General features: G+C 39.6%; 1 protein-coding gene across 1 annotated transcript in view; it reads right to left on the reverse strand.

Moving 5' to 3' along the window:
* The window catches only part of LOC149083293 (DNA excision repair protein ERCC-6-like), a 435,993-nt gene that overhangs the window by 284,495 nt on the left and 125,995 nt on the right, over positions 1–25,503 (reverse strand). The window contains exon 11 of the mRNA XM_089236536.1: positions 14,385–14,555. Within this exon, the coding sequence (XP_089092662.1) occupies positions 14,385–14,555 (171 nt within the window). The remainder of the gene's footprint in view (positions 1–14,384; positions 14,556–25,503) is intronic.

Here is a 25,503-nt window from a genome sequence, read left to right on the forward strand (position 1 = left end):
TGCCCCCAATCCCACACACACAAACAATGGATGCGTACTCATATAGCATTCTCCGAAGGTTCATCGCGACTCACAGCGGCATAGTGGCGAGCTCAAGATATTGATTTGTGTGCTTATTTATGCACTTTGAGGTGGTTCTTCAAAAATCAAAGTACTGTATCAACTAAATTAGTGATGAAAATTTTTTTTATCACTCGCAATTCCCTTGCCCCACTCATGGTTCATCGGTGGCTCCCCGGGATATTTTAGTAGGTAATGTGCATTCATAACAGAATCACTTCGAAGCATTAATAGGGTGATATTTATCTATACTTCCATCTTGTCGCGACGCACACTTTGAGGAGCACTGCCACAAAGGCCTTTGCATATCATATATAATATTGATTTTTTTGTTTCTGTTTATGGATTTGAATTTTTCCATACAAATGAAAAATATATATATGTTTCATTTCATTATCGAAAATAATGATTTGAATGGGAAAAAAGAATCATTTACTACATATTATAATCTTGATTTAAACTTCAGTAAAATGTATTGTAATTTCTTGTAAATATTCAATTCTCTAGAAAGATGACCAGAAAGAAAAAAAAAGTTTTCGTATAAACACCGCAACCGACACACAAAAGCTTCGTATCAGCCTACTGAGATAGAAAAATTGAATAATACTCAATTATGAAGAATCAACTTAACTTCTGAATGCATCCCCCCCCCCCCATTCCTGAAGCAGGGCCCTAGGCACGGTCGCCTTAAGGGCATCGTGGGCCCTCTACGTGTTTACTTTCGAAAACTTTAACCTGATTTTATTTTTGTCCCCCTCCCGTCTGCACTCCAGGCCTCTGGGCCGTGACTGGTTGGGCTCGTGGTTTAAGACAGCATGCCCTCCGCTCGGGGCCCCTTTCAAAGTGAATTTATGGCATGGAAAAAAATGATGAGAATCATAAGGGATCCCAAGGTTGGACACTAATCCATATTCTGGGGTGTAAAAATTTTCATAAAAGTTCATTAGAATCATCAAAGCTATAGTATTTAAAAAAATTGTCAAATAGGCCGTGAGACCTAGAATTGGCCGCTGATTGGAGCTAAAAATTGACTGTAAAATTTAAATGTGACACCTCTCTATTACGGAAAATTATAGCTATTCTTTATACATTTCTGTATACGAATTCGTATCAGATGTATCCATAGTGATACGTCATTTAATTATTTTTAATCGAATGTATGTGAATATCAAAGTATAGCAGATTTTGATATTGCTGTAATTTTTATAATCACTATAAATGGGAATCATTTTGTGTGAAGTCAAACAAACAGATGGAAAGAAGAATTTTCACTGACGGAAAACTTATTCCCTCAATTTCATGGACTTTTTACACTCAGTAAGGCTATTATCGTCAACTTACAAAAGACCTATTCATAAATCTGGCCTTATTGTTGCGGTGGGAGGAATCCTATCAGTGAAAATCCGGCACCCTACTGTTGACAACTGGGGGAAGGCATCGTCTTACCTCAAGAGGCCCTGCCGTTTTTCAAAGGATTTTGGTAAAATCGTGTGCCCGATTCAGAAGATTTTCTTTGAATATGCGTAACGGTCGAAGGGTTAAACAAGCACCCCTCCAGAAATGGCAGCAAATTTAGGACCAAGGAACAACAGCTAGGAAAGTGCACGAAATTGTCCCTCGAGTCACATACAACACACTAAACTGGAATAGGGAGGTGACTATCTTCATAACAGGACACGGCCCATTCCCTATATATCTACACGAACGGAAACGCCGCCGAACAGACAAATGTGCCTCGGTACGGTGGGTACTCCTGTTCACTATGCAACAGAGTGCAAATTTACAAAACATCTACACATGTACAAATATTCCGAAAACAATAGAAAACAATGGTTCACTCAAATAATCAAAAACAAAAACACAGCAGCAAGGATTACAAGCCTTGTAAGATATATACACGCCAACGAAAAACAAGAAATCTGTCCACCAGATTTATAAAATAATGTTTTAAATATTACAAAAATAAGTGGGAGAAAAAACAGAAATGGATAAAAACAACAACAAAAATCATATCCACATGACTGCCACTACTAATACATGATATAGCATGTACTAATGGGACCGGAACAAGAATTTTTATGACATTCCCGTTACAATGATGTAAATGTGATAACCACAAGTGTCCTTCATATGCCATAAGGTTTCATAATAACCATTACACATGTAGTTTATATTATATATATATATTCTTTTTTTTTAAAAATATAAATATAACCAGCCAGATCGAGTCAACCAAAACACCAAGACCGAAGCTGATCCTTAGCTAAGGCTCTCTCCAGACAATCCCCCATTTAAATCAAGCCCACATTGCTCACCAAAATAGGTTTAGGGCGAGACGACTCGACCTGGCAGTTATATATATGTATATAAATGTGTGTATTTCTCTTTCCTCCAGTCAAGTTGTCCACGCATTTCATGTCCACAACATACGTGCATACTCATATTGTCGGATTCATGTTGCTCACCAATAAGGTGTTAAGCGAGATGACTCGCTCCGATGGATATATAAATACAAATACAACGCCACAACAGGCAAACTGCCCAACAAGGTGGCTGACTTGGATCATCATGGATCTCCGAGCCATTTTTTTTTTGGAGGCCCTACCTACTACTGCTACACCACACATGCACCCCGCCCGCACCCCCTCCCCCCCGCGGAACCCCCAACGAATCGGTACATGCGGGAATGTGCGTGTACGTGTAGTGAAACCTGACGTGAAGTGTTTTTGTTTCTCTGTAATGCTTGTTATGTGTAGTGCTGCCATCTGCCACCAGTTTTTCTAACTATGAGTGAAGTGTTATGATTGAATGATTTATCGTTGTAGGACTGTTGCTCTCTGCTATAAATATATATTATTTCACAATAAGATTCCCATTTCTTTTTCTTTTTGTACCCTGTGTATATAATATGGCAAGTGTAAGATAACAGATGAGATGGCATGGAGGAGGGGGGGGGGGGCGCTTAATTGCTTTTAAAACATACCTCCATCCTAATATGTGTACATTCATCTTAACTAAACCCTGAAACTTCTCCAACTCCTAATCCCATCTCGACTGTAATCACCACAAAATTTGTTAATCGCGACAGTACCCAATTGTCCGGGGAAAATATGTTGTAAAAAAGTTTATATGGTTTTTTTTTTTGACACTAAATAAAGTGTTCCAGACTCTGCCACGAAGCTGGGCTGGAAGAGATCTCGGCAACGGGATAAGTTCAGTGGCAAAGTTCTGGCGTTCATTCATTCGGTACACACACACAGTTACGCTTCCGGCGCAACTCACCGGGTAGTAAATCGCCCATAGATGGTGATAGACCTGAGTTGTGCTCGGTTAGAAAAAAAAGATGAGCATTAATTAAAATTATACTTTGGTCATGGTTGGTTTCAAAAGAACGAAGAGATAATTCATGGAAGTGTTGTGCTTGTTATGTGTTCAAGTGTTGCGTTCTATCTTCCAAATCAAGAATGAAGATGAAAATATTTTCTGAAAATTTCAAACTGATTGTTTTGGAAGGAATAATTAGCAGAAACCCTTGTAATTTGATTCATTTCATCTAGCTGGAACAACACTCAGATAGTACACAATAAATATGTGTAAGTTTATGAAGTGAATAAAAAGCCTAGGATAAGAGCTGTAATGACCGAACTGTCTATGTTATCTCTCACAAGTGGACCTATGGGGTGGGGGTTGGTCACCCTGATCACCCCCCCCCCTCAAGCGAAATGTGAATATGATAACATTATATCTAAAAATGAATATAAATATATAAATCCAATGAAAATTACTCTTATCAATATTTTTGATTAAATAACAAATTCAAGAAAACTTGAACTAAAAAGGGAAAAAACTGGGGCATTTTTCTCAAAAAAGTCAGGAGAGAGAAAGAAAACATAATTGCCCTAAAAATACAGGGCAATGCAGGACATATGGTCACTCCCCATCCACAACCATGTAAGGGGAGAAAAAAAGCCAACAGTGACTCTAGCTTCACCCCTAATCTCTCACCATCTGTGAGTTTCCCCGAAATAATTTTACTCATGCGGCTTATGCTAGAGGCACCAAAATGATGTCTTGCACAGGTGAGAATTTTGTTTCGAGCCTTCCTTGTTCCTACACATGATTGCACAGGGGCTATTATATATTTTTTTAATAAAGGGACCCGTGATATATTGTGACCTGGGTGTCCATAGAAAATAATGACCAGGGCAAACCACATTCCCAGATGTAGAAGCCCCTGGCTGTCTGTGTAATTGCTCTATCTAAAAGTACTGTAGCCTGCTTGGGATGACTGTTAGAAAAAGGATAGGTCCAGGGAAATTCATTTCATAGGTTTGTTAGATGATCTCGCATTTTATGATACAGACCAATGTTTCTCATAGTATTCAGATCTTGGAAGGGGCGATTACCATCCTTTGGAACTGTGTCTGTTTTGGAATTGGCAATAAACTGTAGATCCCAATACAATTAGCCTTGGTATGCAGAATATGATAATGATGAAACAAAAATGGTCACTATCTGTGAGGGATGATAGCTTGTTACCATATCATTTTCAGAGTGTCTACCACATACCCAAAGAAAAGTTTTGTGAATTTTTGTTGACCTTTGCTTGTCTGTCTAAATAAGCTTGGCTGGAATCTTTCATCAAATACCTTTCAAACCAAACATGACCATGGTCTAGACAAAGTAATTTTAATTAATGTGCAGCTGGAAACCATTTTCCATTGAACACTAGACATGCTGGTGAATAGTGTAAAAGGAAATGACATAACAAGAAAAATAGTAAATGAATAATAGAAAACTTGGAAGTAAAACGAGAGACTGAAAATCTGTTACAGATACTGGAAAATAAAATACATGGAGCAATCACAAATCAGTTAAAAATAGGGAGTGAAAACAGATTTACTCAGATTGAATTTTTTGTGAGAATAAATCAAAGGAGCGCATTTTTGTTTTTTGAAAAAATAGCTGAAAACAGAGATTGGAGGGTTTTTGTAGTTTTGTTGTTATTCTGTGGATAAGCGGTAATTCTCTTAGTTTGACCCCCATTTTATATTTTGTCGGAAGCTTAGGCGCCAAATCAAGGGGAGAGCCTCAAGCTAATTCCATTTACGACCCGCAAGAAATACAATTGTGAGGAGGGCAAATGGAGTTGTCGAAAAGTCCGCTTCTATCGTGACGCTACTTCAAAGTTTCCCAAGGGAAAATTTTGTTTGTGGTGCAAGATGGCACAGAATTGAAGAATTTCTGCATTTTTGCAGCAGTATGTAGCAAAATAGGGGAAAATCAACAATCAGTTGTACTAATAGTTGGGGAACCCCTGAGGAATATGCCAGACCCACCTCTATTTTTCAGTTTTGAAACATGTTATATATTTGTAATTTAATAACAGAAATTCTTATATTGTCTTCTTACCTCTCATAACCGTGCACGGTTAGATGAAAATATGTGATGATATCATTGTTTATGCAAATTTGTTATACTATTTTCTATTGGTCATGTTCTGACAAACTTTCTCTGAGATGGTTGGTCCCTGGAGTTGGGTTGTACCATACTTCCTTCAAGACACGTTCATTCGTTTTCCATCTAAGCTAAAGTGTTAAATGGTTGGCTCTTGGTGAGTCGTTCATCCTTCCTTCCAGCAGTATACTGACTTCATAGTTACAAGTTGAATAGTGCTGTGCACGCCCCCGGCTGGTTCCAGAGTATTGTATATCTACTCAAGATCATCCCGCCATGGTACTAGTAATTCACTTTCCTGTCCAATGTCAATCGTCATACTGAATCTTGGTTATACTTGCCATCGCCTTGCCTGTTGCCAGACACACAGTCTTGGTCCTAATCAACCATCATCTCGTTTGTTACTGGTCACTACCCATGCCCTTCCATTAGGCTTACTGGCTTCCTGTTCTGCCATGCCTTACTGGTACATGGATCTTCGTCATCAGATCGCTACCTCACTCGTGCCTTTCAAGCTCAACATATAGTTGGAACACAATCAACCGGTTTCAACCACGTCTTTGGGTATGATAATATATTGGACTTACATATGGGGACAGGTATGAAATCTTGAAATTCTTTTACAGTTGATTTGTTTAATTATTTGAATAACTTATTTAAATTTGTTAAAAAACTAATTTTATGATTAAACTTAAAATTTCTCTCGATTTATTTGTCTCTCTCTCTCATTGTGTACCAATTGTATCAAATTCTACAGATCAGAACGGTTTACGGAAAATTCACAGCTAGAAAAATTCATCGCTAGGAAAATTCACCACCGGAAAATTAACAGACTAACATTTCACAGACAACAGTTTGATGCGAGTCAGAAAGCGAGGATTGAGCTATTGAGTCCATGAGTGAGTGAGTGAGCTACTGAATCCATGAGTGAGCTACTGAGTGAGTGAGTGAATGAGTAAGTGAGTAACCCAGTGAGTGAGATACTGAGTGGATGAGTGATCTAGTGAGTGGATGAGTGAATGATCTAATGAGTGGATGAGTGAATGATCTAATGAGTGGATGAGTGAATGATCTAATGAGTGGATGAGTGAATGATCTAATGAGTGGATGAGTGAATGATCTAATGAGTGGATGAGTGAATGATCTAATGAGTGGATGAGTGAATGATCTAATGAGTGGATGAGTGAATGATCTAATGAGTGAGTGACCCTAAAGATATTGCGGAAAGTTTTAATAATGTCTTAATTAGAAGAAATTGAGATGATACGGAAGAAATTACAAATTGCTGTTGCACAAGAGAATATATTCAATAATTCCATTTACTCTATATTTTACTAAGAATCTTCTAACGAACAGTTAAAAGGAATAATAACAGAGAATTATAAGATAATAAAATAAATGGATATACAATGAATTAACTTAATAAAATGCTTAAAATCATCTGCTGTTATCACTTCGATAAAAAACGTTGATCGATCATCAGTAACCAATTGATTATTTTTTTATGATGAACTAGCTGTTACCAGCGACTTCATTGGTGTGGATTCTGCAATCTCAGATTTACTCAGCAATGATTCCCCCTATACCACCAACACCTCATGATCCCCATGGGTGACGAACTTTCAGAAATCCTGTTTTAGTGCGTGTCTACATCTATATACTGTATATAAAATAACCTGTCCTGACTTATTCATCATCGCTGAGCCAAAACCGCTGAAGCTATAAATATCAAATTTTGTGAATACTTTTGTTTCACAACATGAAGACTCACTAAGAAAGGTTTTTCCATATTCTACTCCTAGGGGGGGGGTTCAATAATGGAGGGGGTCATATGCTGAAATCACGCAGAGCCAAAACCGCTGAAGCTATAAATATGCCATTAGGTCGATACTGTAATATATACAACATACAACAATCAATTTTTCAATCATTTGTGACACTACTAGGTTAAAACTAACTAATTCACTCACTCCCACATACTTACTAGGTCACTCTCTCACATACTAACTAGGTCATTCACTCACATACTAACTAGGTCATTCACTCACATACTAACTAGGTTATTCACTCACTCACATACTCACTAGGTCATTCACTCACTCATTCAATTACTAGGTCACTTACTCACTCACATACTCATTAGGTCACCCACTCACTCCTCTCTCACTGACTCAGTAACTCAATTGCTCACTCCCACGCTAACCGACTCACATCGAACTGTTGGCGGTGAATTATTGGTCTGTGAATTTTCCAGACCATGGATCAGAACCTGGGTCGTTGCACAGCGTGCATATCAATGCAATACAGTAAAATGCTTCACTTGTACTTCAAAGTAGTATAACTACTTTTTCAAGGTGACACGATCATGATAAATAACAGAAAGAAAAAGCGAAAAGGTTGGGGAGGTTTTTCACTTTTTCTTCTTTTGGAACTAGGAGAGAACGTGTCTCAGGGGATGCGTGAACCAAATTTTTACGTGTCCTTTTCAGAAATCCGGGGTATTTGATGCGCTATAGCGCATCATAACATTCATAGTGGAGGAACAGTAAAAAGAAAAAGCTAGACCTATGATGTGTTTCCTCGAAATTATGTAAAGATACATGCATTTCATGCTTACAGTAATGTACATAGTTTTTTTCTCTTTCTATGTGTAGGGGAAAAAAGAGAAAGATGTAATAAGACTGGTCACACATTGAAAAAGGTAAGAAAGTGTGGAATTGTGTCAATAGCTATGTCTACACTAGTGTGTTTTTTTCTGTGACAATCCACTTTGCACTGGCACATGTGTCATCAAACATGACATAATCACTAAGGCATGACTTAAACTTGATGAAAGGAGCTATTTTGTTTAAGAGCCATTCTTCTTTCTTCTGTTCCATCAGTTGTAGATTTTTGTGTAAGTTTCTTTTTACTTTTCATGAAGAATGTCTCGTTTTCATATATTTTTAAAATTTTCATGATGCTAACTAACTTAAATATTTTTGAAGATTTCAGATCACGTTGTGTATTACGGGATATTATTGACAAATTCAAAGTAACGGTAATTATAATTACAGAACTCCAACAGCGTAACAAATCTGTTGCTCATGAGCACCGTGGCACTTCTTGAAATACCTGGAGTGATTAGTACTCGTGTCCAATTTTATGCATAACAAGAGCACTTGTGATTAACATCCCAATTTGAATACTTTGTGAAAATGGCATGCAATGATTAAAATCATCCTGGTTTCACGAATTTGTTTGCCAAACTTGCTGTACGGGTGCTCCCTTTTTGATGATAGATACAGGCAGTGTGCTTGCAAATAGAGAAAAGTTGTCTCAAAGAACATTGTATAAAGGGATGGGGAGAAAAAAATTCATTTTTGAGTAGGGCCTGAATTTATGAGAAACATGCTCTGCCCTTCAGCGTACTAAGCAGATAATCTTTGCTATTTGTTCTCAAAAACACTACTGCTTTATGTCGATTTTATTTTCATAAACATTATTATACCAGAGGCTTATGCAGGACCGACTTTAAGGGGATGCACACAGACTTTAGGAAAGAGCACACAAGAAATCTTCTAGAGAAATTTTGTGTTACTAATGGTCAAAAGTAATGTATTTTTAGTATAAAAATTGATTAAACAACATGTAAAAGAAGTTTCTTTTGATATTCAGATTTTTGTACAAAAATATTTTAAATTTTTGATCCTCTTGGGGACAAATCATGGGTCACCATATTCTGCTACTTTCTATAATAAAAATTAAAAATGTTCACTCTTATTACCACGAATTCAGTGCCCTGGTGTATCAATAAACACTTGAGAAAAATAATACTGCGCCGACTATAATTTTGAACAAAAAATTATTTAAATACATCCATTGCCATAAAAATTTGCGCACCCAGAAGAAGTCGTCAAAATGAAACGAAATTTTACACATGTAAGTACTACGTTGATATAAGTAAGTGATTAGAAAATCCAAGAAAAAGGATAATTTATTGCAGAAAAAAGTACAGATGAACAGAAGTTTTAGTACTCTGTTGGACCCCCTCTAGCGTGAATGCACGATGCGATATGAGCGGGCATTGAGGCATACAAGTTCCGTATGATGTCCTGAGACATCTCGTTCCACAGTTGCTGTAAATGTGCCTCTAGTTCGACCAACCTTGTAGGGTGTCCAACTTGCTGTCCCAAATGATCCCAGATATACTCGATTGGTGACAAATCTGGGGATAGAGCAGGCCAGGGAAGGGTAGTAATGTGGTGGAGGCAGTCTTGTGACATCCTTGCTGTGTGTGGCCTAGCATTGTGTTGTTGAAAAATGGCTCCTGGGAGCTCTGCCATAAGTGGCAACATATGTGGCTGAAGGATGTTATGGACGTACCGCTGGGCTGTCATTGTGCCATGGATCAATATTAGGGGTGACCGTGTATCGTAAGCAATGGCACCCCATACCATGACACCAGCTGTGGGAGCGGTGTGTCGCTGTAAAGCGAAGGCAGGATTGAAGCGTTCACCACGGGGCCTCTCCACACGAACACGATTATCATCACTGCTCAAGTTGAATCTTGATTCGTTGCTGAAGACGACCTGGTTCCATTCCGTTGCAGTCCAATCCCGTCGTGCTCGACACCACTCAAAACGGAGGCGTTGGTGGTTGCGTGTCATTGGCAGCACACGTAATGGGCGCCGCGATACCAGATGTCCTTCAGCCAGGCGCCTTGCGATGGTTCGGGAAGACACAGGGGCCCGTAGTGAAGCTACTGCCTGTGTCTGGATAGCGGCCAATGAGGAAGTTGGCTCTACGCGTGCGTTTCGGATGATGTGACAGTCTTCTCGACGACTGGTCTGTCGAGGGCGTCCTGAACCTGGTCGCCGTGTAAATGACGTCTCTTCTGCCCACTGGCCCCAACACCTCCTCACAGAGAAATCAGAATGGCCTAGTTGACGAGCTACTCGCCGAGCTGACCACCCAGCTTTCATCATCCCGATGATTCTTCCCCTATCGAACTCTGACACCTGCTCATATGGTCTTCGGCGGCGGCGTAACAGCATGTCTACCTCAGCATTTCCTTTGCAAACGATTAAATACACTCCAGCAAGCTCTGCTTACCTGTTTTATACTACAAGGAGAACGAAGTTTAACGCCCTCTAGTGGCATTACGCAGTGCGCAATCACGCTGCATTTCTAATCATTTGCATATCTGCCCGTATGTACCTTCAGGCCAACTTTCGTTTCGATCCCACAATTATTTCTGGGTGCGCAAATTTTTATGGCAATGAGTGTATGTATGAGATTATACAACTTAGCAAGTGGGTACAAAACAAAAGGACATTATTTTCTTAATTTCTTTGACTTGACAATATTCAGGTAAAGTTAGTGAATGACTTGATTTACTTTTGATTTACTTGATTTACTTTTCTTGATTTTACTTTTTTCCAAAGTTGGCCCTCACATCCTGTAGTAGGGCGCCTAGGCTGGAATCTTGGCGGGCCCCTAGCCAGACTTTTCACGGGCCTCTACATAGTAAATTTACAGCGTGAAAAATGAAAAAATGACAAGAATCTTTCTGGACCATTGGGCTGGAGCCCTGTCAGCCCCACCAATGTTGGGGGGGGGGGACATGGTACCACATGAAGAAAACATTGGGGGGCTGAAAGTTGCTACTCATTCCGTATATTTGAGGCTCAAGTGCGTACGCAGGAGAGAGGGTGTATTGCATTGTTTTTTCAGAAATTATTGGGGAGGGGCTCAGCCCCCTCACAAAATTTATTGGGGGGGGGCCTCAAATGGCTCTGTCGGTCCAGGGAATTAATTTGAAAGAAATTAAGTTTTATTTGAATCAGTCATTGCAGAAAAATAACGTGCGGCGTGTAAAACGCTGTGATGTTTTCATAAAAAAAAAAAAATTTCCCTGAGCAGCAATTTTTAGGGGAAACAAAAACTATTTTTCAAAGTTATCGATTTCAGAGGTGATCACTGTGGAGATGATGTAAAACTAAATTTGTTTCCCTTCCCCCCACCCCCCTCCACACTCAACAACAATTATCTACACTCTTAGTTAAAACCCTGTCAGCAGCATCCAGAAAGTGCTGCAACAAACAGATTGGGAATCACAGCCCTATAAAAATACAGTACAGTATAGTGTACATTCAGTATAATTTATCTGCTAAGTATCTCTCAGCAATGCCCTCCCCCCACATCATCGAACAAGGCTTCTGGATTGAGATTTGATATGTTTTGTGGGTACCAGGACAGGATTTCCCAATCCCCCCTCCCCATCCGTTGTAAATTTATATGGCAAAAATCAGAAAAAAATTCCTCCCGAGACTCCAGCCAGGAGCACTGGGGGGACATTCCTTCATGGGAGAGCCACGTGGCTCATTCTCTGGAAATCATTGATACCTCGGTATAACCTTGACCACTGTTACCATCAACAAGCCTATAATGTCAGTTTCTTAAAATCCTGCTAGCTTAACTGGCAAAACGTTTACTCGTTATTAAATCACCCCGTTAATGAAGTCATATTTATTCAGTACTCAGGTGTGATGTTATACCAAGGTCTGACTGATGTTGAAATGGCATCGGACTTGGAAAAGCGGTTTGTTCCAAGGAGCAGATCACCACGACATACAGAAATAAAAATTTGTTATAAGCATATATTTGTAATTGTTTCCGCAAACATTGAACACTCATGGCCTTCACATCCTAGAGCAGAGCCCCTAAACTGGGATCTTTTGCAAACCCATTATGGTGAATTTATAAAGTGAAAAAACAAAAAAATGATGCGAATTGTCTTAGGGCTGGAGCCTTGTCAGCCCCACCCTTGTGGGGCCATGAACGTCAGGCGCTTGCTGGGGTCTGCGTCGTTTATCCCCAAGGTTCACAAAACCGAATTGTGCTTAAAATGAATACCTCCCTGACCAAATGCATTGTCATCTTCCCGCCATTTCATGTATTCAACACTCCCTCCTGTGATTTGCTTCCTGTTGAAATTCTCGGTGGTCCTCAACGCGATGCCGAGGGCAACATGGCCCTCCAAATTACTAGAATTTCGTTGTATATTGTTAGCAACTTACCGGTTTTTTTTCCGAAACCAAACGTTTCTATACGATAAAAAAAAATAGTTTTTTGCAGACTGTACATACTGAACACGTGCATTCAGTTGACAATAATTGGATCTGTCCGCCTTTTCTTTACTTAATGAAAAGGGAGCCGCTGATAAAAGCATACAATGACTGAATTGCCAGTGGTTCAAGTCCCTTGCTATTATTTTGAGTATGTATACAGTATTTGCCACATGAGGGAAAAAAAACTCGTTTCTACTGCTGCACAGCCAGCCATATACTTTTGTCCAAGAACTTCCCATGTCAAATGTGCGTGGCAAATTTTTTTCATCTCTGTTGGATGATCAATTGCATATAAGGAATGCGACCATTTCTTATTTGCCGATCCTAAAAGTGGTCTCAAATTTGCAGTATTGGAATGATGAAACATCATTATTCTGAGCAAAAAAAGTACAATTACATAATATTTGTTGCCTCAAAGAATTTCGTAGTGACACATTGATGAAGTAGATTCTGCTTCACTTTTATCTAAATGAGTTCTTACAATTTTATTTGTATGAATAACACTGGAAAAACAAACTTCTGTCATTTAAACAATATTTTGTGTTTATTTTAATCCAGCAGTGGCTCCCACAAGGGTGCACCTGTCTGATCCGTTGTCCTGGGACCCGGGACATTTTTTAATCATTATTTTTTGTTTTTTCATGCTATTAAATTCCCTACAAAAGGGCCTGTAAAAAGTGTGACGATGCGACATATTCGGAAGACCGTGAATATTACTGTCAGTGTTGGTTGACATGGAACTCTTGATTGGTTGCGGGGGGGGGGGGGGGGGGTCAAAGCCATATTAAACAGATCCGTCAGAATTGGGGGGGGGGGGTTCTGTAAGTGCTCGATCATCTGCGGTAGTTTGTGACATTGTGACATAGGTCCAAGCAACCCTCCACCCCCGAACTTATTCAGAAATCAAAATTTCCTCTATAAGAACAAGACAAGAATCCACAAGTTCAAAATGCTCCCGACGTCCCTGGTGTTAAGAATACGGCCTTGGTTGGGATTCAGAGGCTGCTAATTTGCATCAATTCACTATAGAGGGCCCCGAACACAGACATGACCCCCGCTCTGTCACTATAGTAAGAAGTCTACTCTGCGGCCCGTCTAAGATCCCAGCCTAGGTGCCCTGCTTTAGGGTGGGGATTCCACGAATAAATTGTTCAGACGGAGAACTCCAATTTTCTTTGGAACCTAAGAGATATATGAGCGATGAATGGCGAAAAAAATGTGGAATTTGAATTTGACAAAAAAAGCCCATAAAACGGGACATTTTTGTTGAAAGCGGTATGCATGGTCACACCATATATCGAAACCGAAGTTAGGTGGACGGAGCGAGCAATACCAATCATGCTTGACTTCCGGTGTCCCTGCAACATCATTTGAATTGAAAAATTTTGCCGTATAGGTGTAGACTGAAAAAAGACACCACTGGAGGCATGCGATAGAGTTCAGTGGTAAAGAAAAAAAAAAAGAGGTTAAAAGCTGTTGAAAGAAGGCACACAAGTGGGGGAAATAGCTATTGATGTTTTACAGACAGCAGCACTGGCGTGATTCAAACTGTAACTGCTCATTTAAATGCTCCTATCAAATTATATTACAGCTGTCCTCTAATTCGGGAAAACACAGTAAATCTACACATATGCAGCACCATTAAATAGTAATAAATAAATAAAACATATTAGCAGAAAATAATTTGAATTCAAAATATTATCCTAAAATGCAAATAAATCAAAATGTTTCTCGAAGTAAATAAGGCAATCATACCTGCTTTGCAGTTAATGTAGCCTGAGCATCTGGATTACGAATTTTATGTCCTTCATCAAGAATTATATAATGCCATTCATGGTTTAAAAGACTCTCCTGATAATGAACCAATCCATTATATGAAGTTATTAATACGCCGTTTTTGCTGTTTATCAGCTGAATCAAATTTTCCTACATTTGAAGAAACATAAAATATAAATAAACCCAATTCGAAATTCATAATATTTAATGATTTTGTAAAAAAAAATTACAATTAATTTTAAATTTATTTCATTGAAAATATTCTTTGAGAACGGTGCCAGTTGCCGAGCAACTGGCGCCATGCGACTTATGTCTAATTGCAATTCTTCTATGAATGCCCTCATACGAAGACCATAGGATGGAACACATGAAGTTACACACTTGTTGTAATAGATGGCTCGTTGCATTCAACATACAGGCTCTCCATAGGAGACGTCTGGAAAGCTCTCCAGAGCAAATGTGGAGAGCGAGATGAACTGGGTCGAGCACACTTAGATAGCTCCAAGGTGCTGACTTGTATACAATGGAATCATAGTCGAGTTTCGATCTTACAAAAGCTTTATATAAGTAAAGGAGCGATTTACGGTCTGCTCCCCACGATGTAGAAGAGATGACCTTTAAGAGGTTCACCACCTTTAAGAGGTTCACCATCTTCATGCAACAAACTCTTAGCTGGGCAATATGATGTTTGAAAGTGAGTTTCTTGTCAAATGTGATGTGAATTTAGTGTTCTCTACAATAGGTATTTGACTACTGTTTAGAAACAATTGTGGGTCATCATGAAGGTCTCGACGCTGACAAAAGTGCATAGAAACAGTTTTGTCGGCAGAGAAAGAGAAGCCCCATTATCATGAGCCTACTTGCTGATCTTGTTGAGTGCGGTTTGTAATTGTCTCTTGGCTGCCCTCATATTCACTGATTGATATATATATTACATTAACCGATCATCCACGTAAAGTGCGATAGTAACAGACAATGGGAGTTAGCTTAACAATATCCCTCACATCGCTGATGATAGTGCCATTGGTATTTAAAATGGTGATGGGATGAGACTGATAATGACCATTGATTTTTTGGATCTGGTCCCAAATGATTTTGGATGAAGTTGATGAATTGATCCCTGTGGTAAACTTTTGCCAGGACTCGCGTTGAGCCTGGCGCCTGGTTCTTCTTGCTATTGCCTTTGTTTTAAAAAATGCCACCTTGTTGTCATAGGTAGGATACTGCCAGAACCTACTCCATGCTTTAATTGTAATATTAAATTTGTGGTTCCACTAGGGTTTAGGAAATTTAGGAAGTTTCGAGGAGACTTTGGGTATTGTTTCACTGGCTACCAAGATTATACAACTGGTCACAAGGTCGACAGAATGGTCAACATCAGGTTGTGAATCCATATCCTGTGATTTCTGCCTTGACCCTGAACTCATTCCATCAAAATGCCACAAGTTTCCACCGGGGAGGTCCCATGCGTATGGTATGGTGGCGATCAAGGCACTTAACCACTAGAGGGAAATGATTGCTCCTGTGGAGGTCCGGATCAACCGACCAGAACCAGTTGGGCAAGAGTGTAGGTGAACATAAAATCAGATCAACTGCAGTGAAACTATTGTTTGGGGCATGGAAACGAGTAGAACAGCCATCATTCATGATGGCGAGGTCCATGTTGTCTAACAGCCATTCCACCATTTCCCCACAAGGGGTGTTGCTATTAGAACCCCAAATCATATTATATGCATTGAAGTCTCCAAGAAAAAATGGTGGAAGTAATTGATCAATCAGATCTTCTGCTATCAATAGATCTCTCTATAAGATGGTGTCATTTGGTGGCAAATAAATAGAACATATGGTAATTCTTAAGCCTGTAGAGATTTCCATCGCAATGGTTTGCAGGTTCGTTCGCAGCATTAAAATGTGCGACAAGTGATGTGGAACCAGCAGAGCAACACTGCGGAAAGCTCTATTTGTAACAATACCCACAGACCCCGGCAGAAAATAGTCCTATTCTAGTCATTTTTATATACAAGTTGTCTTACCTTTGAGTTCACGGTTGATTAAATTACTCTGTATTTTCATATGTTCATAGTCCAAAAAAATGTGCGATCCTGATCACATCGCCATTTTCATTTATTGTTGTTGCCAATTTTGTTTTGTGAAAGTTTTTATAAAAATATATTGTCATTTCTTTATGCAAATTCGATGTTATATTTTCCTATTGGTTGTACTCAGATGTATATTTTTTGAGATGGTTGGTCCCTGGAGTTGGATCGTACCGCACTTCTTTTTTATATATAAAATATCCAGAGTCACGATTGTCTAGCTTGCTCTCACTTTCAATTCCGCTTTCAGCTCAGTATACATCACTTAAAGTGAAGGTAATTGCCTTTTGGTGAATTGTCTACAGTATAAAATAGCTCATCGCACTGGTGCTCGGCACATCGCAGGCTGGTTCCGGATCTCATCATGCTTCCTCTCTAGTCATCCGTTGTCACCACCGTCGTCCCGGATCCTGTCATTGTTCGCCCGTCGTTTGGCTTGGCGTCGATCATAGCTTCCGATCCTGGCTGCCCGATCATCACCTCAGCTGTAGCTGTTGAGCCTGCAGTTCTCACTGCCACGTGGAGCCTCGCCTCGAGTCGTAACCTTTGCTCGCTCCAGTCAAGGTCAATGATGTCACGGCTTGTGTAATTCAAGAAAAATCGTCAAACTTCTGTCGCTGGACTATATTGATGAGTCAACTGACTCACATGGGGATTGGTATGAATTGTAGAAATAATTTTGTGATAATTTTGTTAATCGTAACCTACGTAATTGTTAAAAGTGTTAATAAATTTACTTATGTTAAAACCTGGAAATTCTCTTGAAATCATTTGTCTCTCTCTTACTGTGTATCGATTGCACCGATTTCGCCAGATCAGAATCCTGGGTCGTTATGCAGGGATGTCGCATACTTCCGTCATTGTAATCAATACGGAACAGAGAATGTCGCCTGATGTTCCATGTCTCAGAGGGCTTCATGAAAGTTTCCTGGAGTGAGACGCAAACAGGATGATAGCAATTGATCAAATCCTTGAGATCTTTATAATTCGATCTAAGAATCGATCTTCGAATTTATTGCGGACAATCTTGCAGCGAGTAGTACTGATTCTGCGGGATTGTCAAGATTCATGTCACCAATCAATGTATCATCAATTAGCGACACATTTTTAACTGTGGGATATTTCAGTGCTCCTCTCTGTACGACTTTTTTGGAATACCCCGTCTTGAATTGTTTCTTTTTTTGATTTATTAGCAGAATTGATTTTGGGTTTAGTACATGTGGGGATAGTATGCCATAACTTTTCCCACTGTTTCTTCTTCGGAGGTAGACTCCCTCCAGAATCCAGCAGAGCAACAGCAGCCACAACTATTGCACGGTTGATTGGATGAAGTTTGAGTAGATGTGTTAGCTATTAGTTTGGTCTGAGTTGTTACAAAAACTTTGATGACATTATTGGTCTTGTTAGTTGGTGATTGAGATATCATATTGGCATATGATTTACGAACTATTGGAGCGTGATTAGATGTTTTGAGAAGTAAACTTTCCCCCGTCTTCTTCTTATCGGGAGTAGGTCCTCGGCTGTATTTCTACTACGATTCGGGGACAAAATAACTGGGTTCTAGACTCCCAAAAGAAAAACACTTTTTCTTTTGTTGTTATCCCACATCCCCCAATGAAACCGTCATGTCTCTTCAGTACAAACTTTCACACTATCCCACTTTTTTAAATTTCTCAATCCATTCTCTTTCCTTTCTCTCGCGACTCCTGTTTCTCCCAGGCCTTCTTTCCACTCTTTTCTCCTGAACCTTACTCGTCCCATCATTGAAAAGCACATCCATTATTTTTTAAATGATGATGCTTCAAGAGCATAACTCAGTTTCTTAACGGCAACCGTGACAGGGCGTCGGCATTATCTTGTATATCAACTCAGGTCCCCTGGGCAGACACATGACGCTATCCGGTAGGCGTGCAGCAGCAGCTGCTGTGGAGGTGGCCATATCACCCTTGAACAGCAAATAATGTTTAATCACCCAAAAGTTCATGGGGTGGTGGTCGCCACTGGTATAAGCGAATGATGACCTGCCCTAATTCTTGGGCACACCGTCGTTGGTGGTCGAAAACTTAGCCGGTAGGCTTCTGGCTTTCTCGGTCTTTGGCTGCCGGTTCAGAGCTCTGTTGATTCTCTTGGCAAATGAACACAAAAACAACCACTAGTCCGATCACTTGGACATTTCCTACCTATACTGGAATCGTTTCGATGCCGATTTTTTCCTGCTAACAGGATGTCCATCGTCGTATCACTTTGAGTTCATCTTCAGCTGTGAGGCCTTGCCCTCAGACACGGAGTTGTCCCGATTGGTCTTGTACACGTCTGATAGGAGAGGTGCTACCTTAACGCTGTCTTTGGCGACGTCGCAGCCTTCTGCAGCAATCGCTCTCTGGGTGGATTCGTTGGTCTTGTACTCAACGAGGGCAAACATTTTCTTCACCGTGTCTCCGTTGACGTAGAGGCAGCGCTTCGTACAGACATCTGGTATCATAGATCTTCGATTGACGACTGTCACGTCGACAATTCTGCTGTGCTCTGATATAAACTATGACACAGAACACAGACTCTGGTGTCACTTTCTCAGACGGCATGTCACAGACCAGGTTCATTTTAGCACATCTGGTCTCCTCGAACGCCGGTATGGGCACGATCTGGCACACTTTAGCACCTTTTCTGTTGACTTGGAGTGTGTTTGAGAGACAGTACCGGACGACCCTCCAGTCCTTGGTCAGTCTTGACCTTCCTAAAGGATGAAATCAACCTAAGACTGATGTAGCTCTCCTTGTTCCTCCGAATTTGTTCGAGCAGGAATTTGTTCTTCATAATGTTGAAGTCGGTGAAGTAGCTCTCGACTTGGGTTATGATCCTCTCTTAAAGTTCTTTGTTAGGTATGCCAAAATCGCTGTTATTGCTGTCGTTGGACTTGACCTTCTGTTCGCACTTGGCACCGGAATCGGCAGATTGTCAATCATTATTGCTGTCCCATCCTTAGAGGCATACAGCGGGTCCTGAAGTTCAACATTTCAAGATCAATCCCTCTCAGCACAAAGAGTCCAATTTTCTCAGAGATATCTCTAAAAAAAAATATATATATATATATTTGGGTTATTTAAGCTACTTATTTATTCCATTCCTTCCCCCCTTTCGGTTCACCTCTCCAATTATAAATTGAAAAACAAAAAATAAAAGTAAAATTATATCAAAAAGGATAGGGGAACATGGAAATCAGGGCTTCGACAAAATATAGATCAAATTTTAAAGTCCCGAGAGGAATCTTAATTGCTACTAATTTGTAACAAGATATCCTGGAGCTTCCTATCAACAAATCGCCGGAAACAATATTAAAAATATGAAAGATCACATAAGACTCTAGACAGTTTCATAAACATCATTAAATCAAACAGCCTGTTCGCGAGGCAAAATAAATAAAAATAAAATAAATAATAATAATAATCCCCTCAGCTCTTTTGGGGTTTTATAAAGAAAAGAAAGATTATACACTATACAATACAATGAATTCGATCTGTAAAAATAAATATGAAATATACGCCCATAATCTTATATGGGATACCTTAAAAATATAAAACTTAAAATGTCACAAAATTCAGTATTCACACATTATTCGCAATATAGCCAAGTTCTTTTTTTTTTTTTCTTCTCCACCTCTACTATTTCTCACCAATATTCGAGGTACATCTCCATTGATTTTCTAATGACTTATGTAAAATTCATAAATTTCCTTGTTTCTTGAAAGAGTTAATATATCGAGATTTCTTCTATCCAGAGGTATGATAGTCTCTCCCTTTTCCAGTAACGGCAATCATACAGGTAAATGTCTTCTTCTTGCACACCTTTCACAACAAAATACACAAGTTATCTTTTGGGTGTCTCGACCCTTGATAATAACCAAAAGAGCCGTGTTCGGTCAGTATCTGGTTAACATAAAAGTTGCCTTTAATCCTGCCACAGCTTACCTTCGGGTATAAGTAATATGTAGCACGACCTTCAGTAGAGTTGTCCCATAGGTGTTGCCACTGGATCATGTCACGATTTAGTAAGTTTGGTATCTGGAACTTTGAATATTTACAGTGAATATCTATGGTAGTGTACGTTGCACTTTCTTTAGCCAATCTGTCTACAAGCTATTGCGAGTGTTGCCTACATGGGCTTTTACCCAATGTAATCTTATTCTGATCTTTTCTTGCAGTTGTCTAATATTTTTGATAATATTATGTCTTATTTAATGATTTCAATTTTTCTAAAGCTGACATCGAGTCGCTATAGATGTCAATTTCAGATAATCTTAGCTCAATGTATACTTCATCTGCCGGAATCTGCAGATGAAGTACACACATCGTCCTTATAGCTTGGCTCATTGATCGGACTTAGAACTAGTACATTTCCCAAGAGTGCGTCGTATGCCGTCGGACATATATAATTAACATAAATAACATTTTATTTATCAAGCGACTCGACACTGCACAAGTAATCGCCACGTACCCGTGGTCGCTGATCTTCATCATACATATTTTCAGAGGGGCTATCTTGCTTTCGCCAAATGCAGACTTGATCCTCATTCTCCCCTTGCCTTCACTGTCATCGATCTCAACCAAATCCGATCTAATGACTGAGATCTGGGCCCCGGAATCGACTACACCTCTTACTGTCTTCTGACCACATTTCCGGCTCACTGTCTGCAGTGTGTCAATGTTTGCACCTACACCAGCCGCAGGCATCACGATACATGCTGTTAGGACTGGTTTCTTCAACTGTGTCCTCCTCTTACAGAGTTAGATATGTATGGCCGGATTTTGAGGCTGTAATAAACAATATTGATATATTTCGGCAATGTTGGTGATGAGAATGTCAGGATTAGATTACGTGATGGAGCTGGATTACGATCTTTTTTTTTTGCGGCTCATGATATGCTTGGCAGATGTTACGCCTTGAGATGCCAGCTCTTCTGTTAGTAGTTCTTTAGCCATGTTAATTAAGTTAGTATCTGAAATGACACCAAGTGAATAATTCAACGTGGGACGGATTTTTTCTGTTATGGGAATGTTTCCAAGAGATGTGAGCTTTTGAATGAGTTCGGATTGTTTGGGTGTGTTAGTTTCAATTAGGTCTCCTGAACGAAGAGCCTTCACTGATTTTAATGTGCCTATTGCGCCATAGAGAGCTTTATCTATCAAGAATGGTGATACTTTTGACAGCTGTTTATCGTTATCAGAACTGTGCAAGAAGAAGAATGAGACAGTAGATAAATTTAAAGAAGCGGTTTCTGTGACAATTGTTTCACTAAGTGCAGTTCTTTGACGTTTTGGTGCATTTTTTGTTTTTCCCATATTTGAATGGGTATTGTTCCACTCTCACCCACCATGCCCACCATGGAGCCCTACGAGGGGACGCGCCCACGTAACCGGTGAAGGTTAGTAGCAACGTCAGGTTAGGTGAGAGAGCTATACACCACCAAAGCAGGCGAGCAGACGCGTTCAAGATCCAAGATCGTCGTGAAGCAGCACCAACAAACCTCAACGATGTCCGGCAGGCCCGGCCCCTCTACCTGCCCAGTAGTGTAACCCCTTCAGCCACCGAGGCGACCACAGCCGATTGACCTGGACGGGGCAAATCCAAGCCTCCCGTTTCGGCTGAATCCGAGGCCAAAGCTAGCGCATCAGGCTAACCAGGATCCCCATCTCCAGCCTTATGGGTCTCAACGCATGGCAAACACGCGGGTAGACAGCGTCCCAGATAGGACATACGTAAAAAGCAATGCCCCATCCGGGAGGACCCCCTCCCCACCTGATCGGGGCCCACAATGAGGGGTTGTACACAAAAGATGAGAACAGGGACAGGACAAAACTAGATGCAAGACAAGTACTGCAAAATGTGTAGAAATAAACATGTAATTTGGGCTATTGTGAAAATGAATGATATCAGCACAAAAATGCGAAGACAATGACGTGTGATAGATTTGGCGTTACCTAGGGTGCACCATGAGGAGGCATATCACATTACACCACTGAGAATACTTTCAATATTTATGTTCATCATTGCTTGTTCTTGTTCTCATGTATTCTTACATGCAAACAACCTACATTAAGTGCACCCTACACTGGACCGTATCCTGTAGTGCAAAGAAAATGTTTTTTATAATCAAAGTGAATGGCAAATTGATCTCAGTCTGTATTGACAGAATCAAGCCTGCTTTGACAATGGCTGAGAAAGAACCACCTGCAGTCACTGAACTACCAAATGATATTGGTTCTAAAGAGGGCAATAGAAGTCCAGTGTCAACCACAGAAAAACCGTAACAACTTATTATGGATGAAGAGTTCTTTTTCCATAACGATTTGCTTCTTATTTTCGATTGTATGTGATTCAATGTAAATAAGTGCATCATTTACATTCTTGTATTATGTTTTTACATTCTTGTATTATGTTTTTACATTCTTGTATTATGTTTTTACATTTTTGTATTATGTTTTTACATTCTTGTATTATGTTTTTACATTCTTGTATTATGTTTTTACATTCTTGTATTATGTTTTTACATTTTTGTATTATGTTTTTACATTCTTGTATTATGTTTTTACATTTTTGCATATATGTTTATATTATTTATCACATCCTTGCATATGTGTTTATATTATTTACCACATCCTTGCATAAGTGTTTGTTTATATTATTTACCACATCCTTGCATAAGTGTTTATTTATATAATTTTTTTTGCATCCTTGCATATGCAGAGTTGCCAACTACTACAGCTTGTCCATAGTTTCTATGGACGGCCACAATGGACTACGGAGCTATGGGAGACACTCTCAATACTGCAGAAATTTGTTTTAAAAAATCTGTTTTTTTTTTTAGTTTCTTGTGGTGCTTTACTTATTATTTTTTACATACCCCAAAGCAACCGTTAGGGGGGTGGCAACATGGCGGCTAACGATGAAGACGCCAGTTTTCATGCCTCTTGTAAACAGTTGTTTCAGACGATTGAAAACGCATTGTTATCGAAGTGTAATATGAATAATCAAACAAGGGAAGATGGAAGGAATGCTTTAAGTGAGTTGAAAAGCTTGATTACCATTAATTTTGAGCGATTAAAGTCTGCTAATTTTCGCAAGGCTTGTGAAGAGTCCCTTCTCAAGGCCGTTGAGAGTCGTACCTACGCTCAGGTGTGCACTGTGCCGCCATCTATCGTGCCTTTAGCAAAACAAGACCAACGATCGTCACAAACATGCGATTTATTTGTCAGTTCAATTGAGGGCCAGAAATGCTCTTCGGACGAGGTCAAAAAACTTATCAAAGAGCAAATAAATCCGAGAGAGATGGGGATTGGAATCCAAGGACTGAGAAAAATTCAAAATGATAAAGTTGTGATTAAATGTGTTTCCGAAAATGACAGAAATAAGCTCCGCGAGGCCTTGACGAAAAGATGTTCCAACTTGGTCTCAGAAATACCGAGGGGCAGACAACCATCGATCTTGGTCAAGTATGTGCCGAATTCTGTCAGTGATGAAGAGCTAGTCCAAGTAATGTTTGACCAAAATCCGGAAATATGTTCCTCTGACAGTGACAGCAAAGAATCGAGGTTCAGATTTGTGTTGGGGAAAAAGTTCAATGACTCGAGACATGTTGTTGTCAATGTTCCTGCGGCAGTCCGAAAGCGATGCATACTACAAAAATGTCTTAGATTTGATTGGTCGATGTGCACTGTTGAGGACTTTGTTGTGATGAATAGATGCTTCAAGTGTTTGGGTTACAATCATAAATCTAGTGAATGTAGAGGTGTTCTTACATGTTTTAGCTGTGCTGGTCCACACAAAAGTGTTGATTGTGATAAGAAAAATAAAAATGTTTGTGCCAACTGCATTCGTTTTAACGCAAAAACCAAAAATCCATCCAAGTGTGTGGATGTAAATCATAAACCATATGACAGCTGCTGTCCGACTGACAATTTTATGAGAAATCTTACCCTTTCTCGAATCCATTATGAATAATAATTTGAATTCAGGATCTTGTCTGCGAGTTGTACAAATTAATTTGCATAAATGTAAGAGAGCTACGCAGCAACTTATTTTAAACATGGAATCTGATGACATTGATATAGCTCTTATTCAAGAGCCGCATTTTTTCGCAGGCAGTCTTCCGGGGTTTCTTCCCTCTTACACAGTTCATTTTCATCGGTCAGCGGATGTGGTGAAGGCAGCCATCGTCATCCGATCTAAGAAAATATTTTCTTTTCTGGATGTTCGTAACACTGACTTCAACATGGTTACTGTACATATTTCAGTTGAAGGCATAGATTTCTCTCTTCTTTCTTATTATTTTGAACCAGCTAAAAACATTGATTCGGATCTCGGTAAACTCTCTTCAACTCTCTCGAACATAAATGTTTCTCGACTTATTTGGGGGATGGATGCCAACAGTAAATCAGATCTGTGGCATAGCTCTAATACTGATTCTCGAGGACTCAAACTCACAAACTTCTTTTGCACATGGCATCTTGTTGTTGTAAATGAGGACTTTGGCCCAACTTTTGTTGGTAATCAAGGAAGCAGTTACATCGATGTCACTGTTGTCGGTCAAGAAATTCTTAGACAAATCATAAATTGGAACATTCCAGATATTGATTCAATGTCTGATCACAGAATGATTGCTTTTAAAATACTTCTCTCAAATAGAAGAAATCCGCTTCCTCCTTTGATGACGAAACTCTTTGACACCAGGAGAGCAAAGTGGAGCCGTTTCAAAACCTTTTGTTCACATTTTGAAAAGGATTTCGTTCGAAGTCTACAAGAATGTTCTGATCCTGAACTGTTGGAGGTTCTAGTCGAGAGACTACAAGACTTAATTATCAGTGCAGCAAATGATTCTATCCCGTTTAAGAGAATAAGAGAACACATTGTTCCTTGGTGGACAGCTGAAATTTCTTGCCTGAGAAAGCAGCTTAATGCCATTAGACGAAGATTCCAAAGAGAGAAATCTCTGCTTATTAAAGATATCT

The sequence above is a fragment of the Pholcus phalangioides genome, unplaced genomic scaffold (assembly GCF_987345545.1).
Source record: "Pholcus phalangioides strain wild (caught in Gottingen) unplaced genomic scaffold, Ppha-v1.0 ptg000009l_1, whole genome shotgun sequence".
Taxonomy (NCBI): Eukaryota; Metazoa; Arthropoda; class Arachnida; order Araneae; family Pholcidae; genus Pholcus; species Pholcus phalangioides.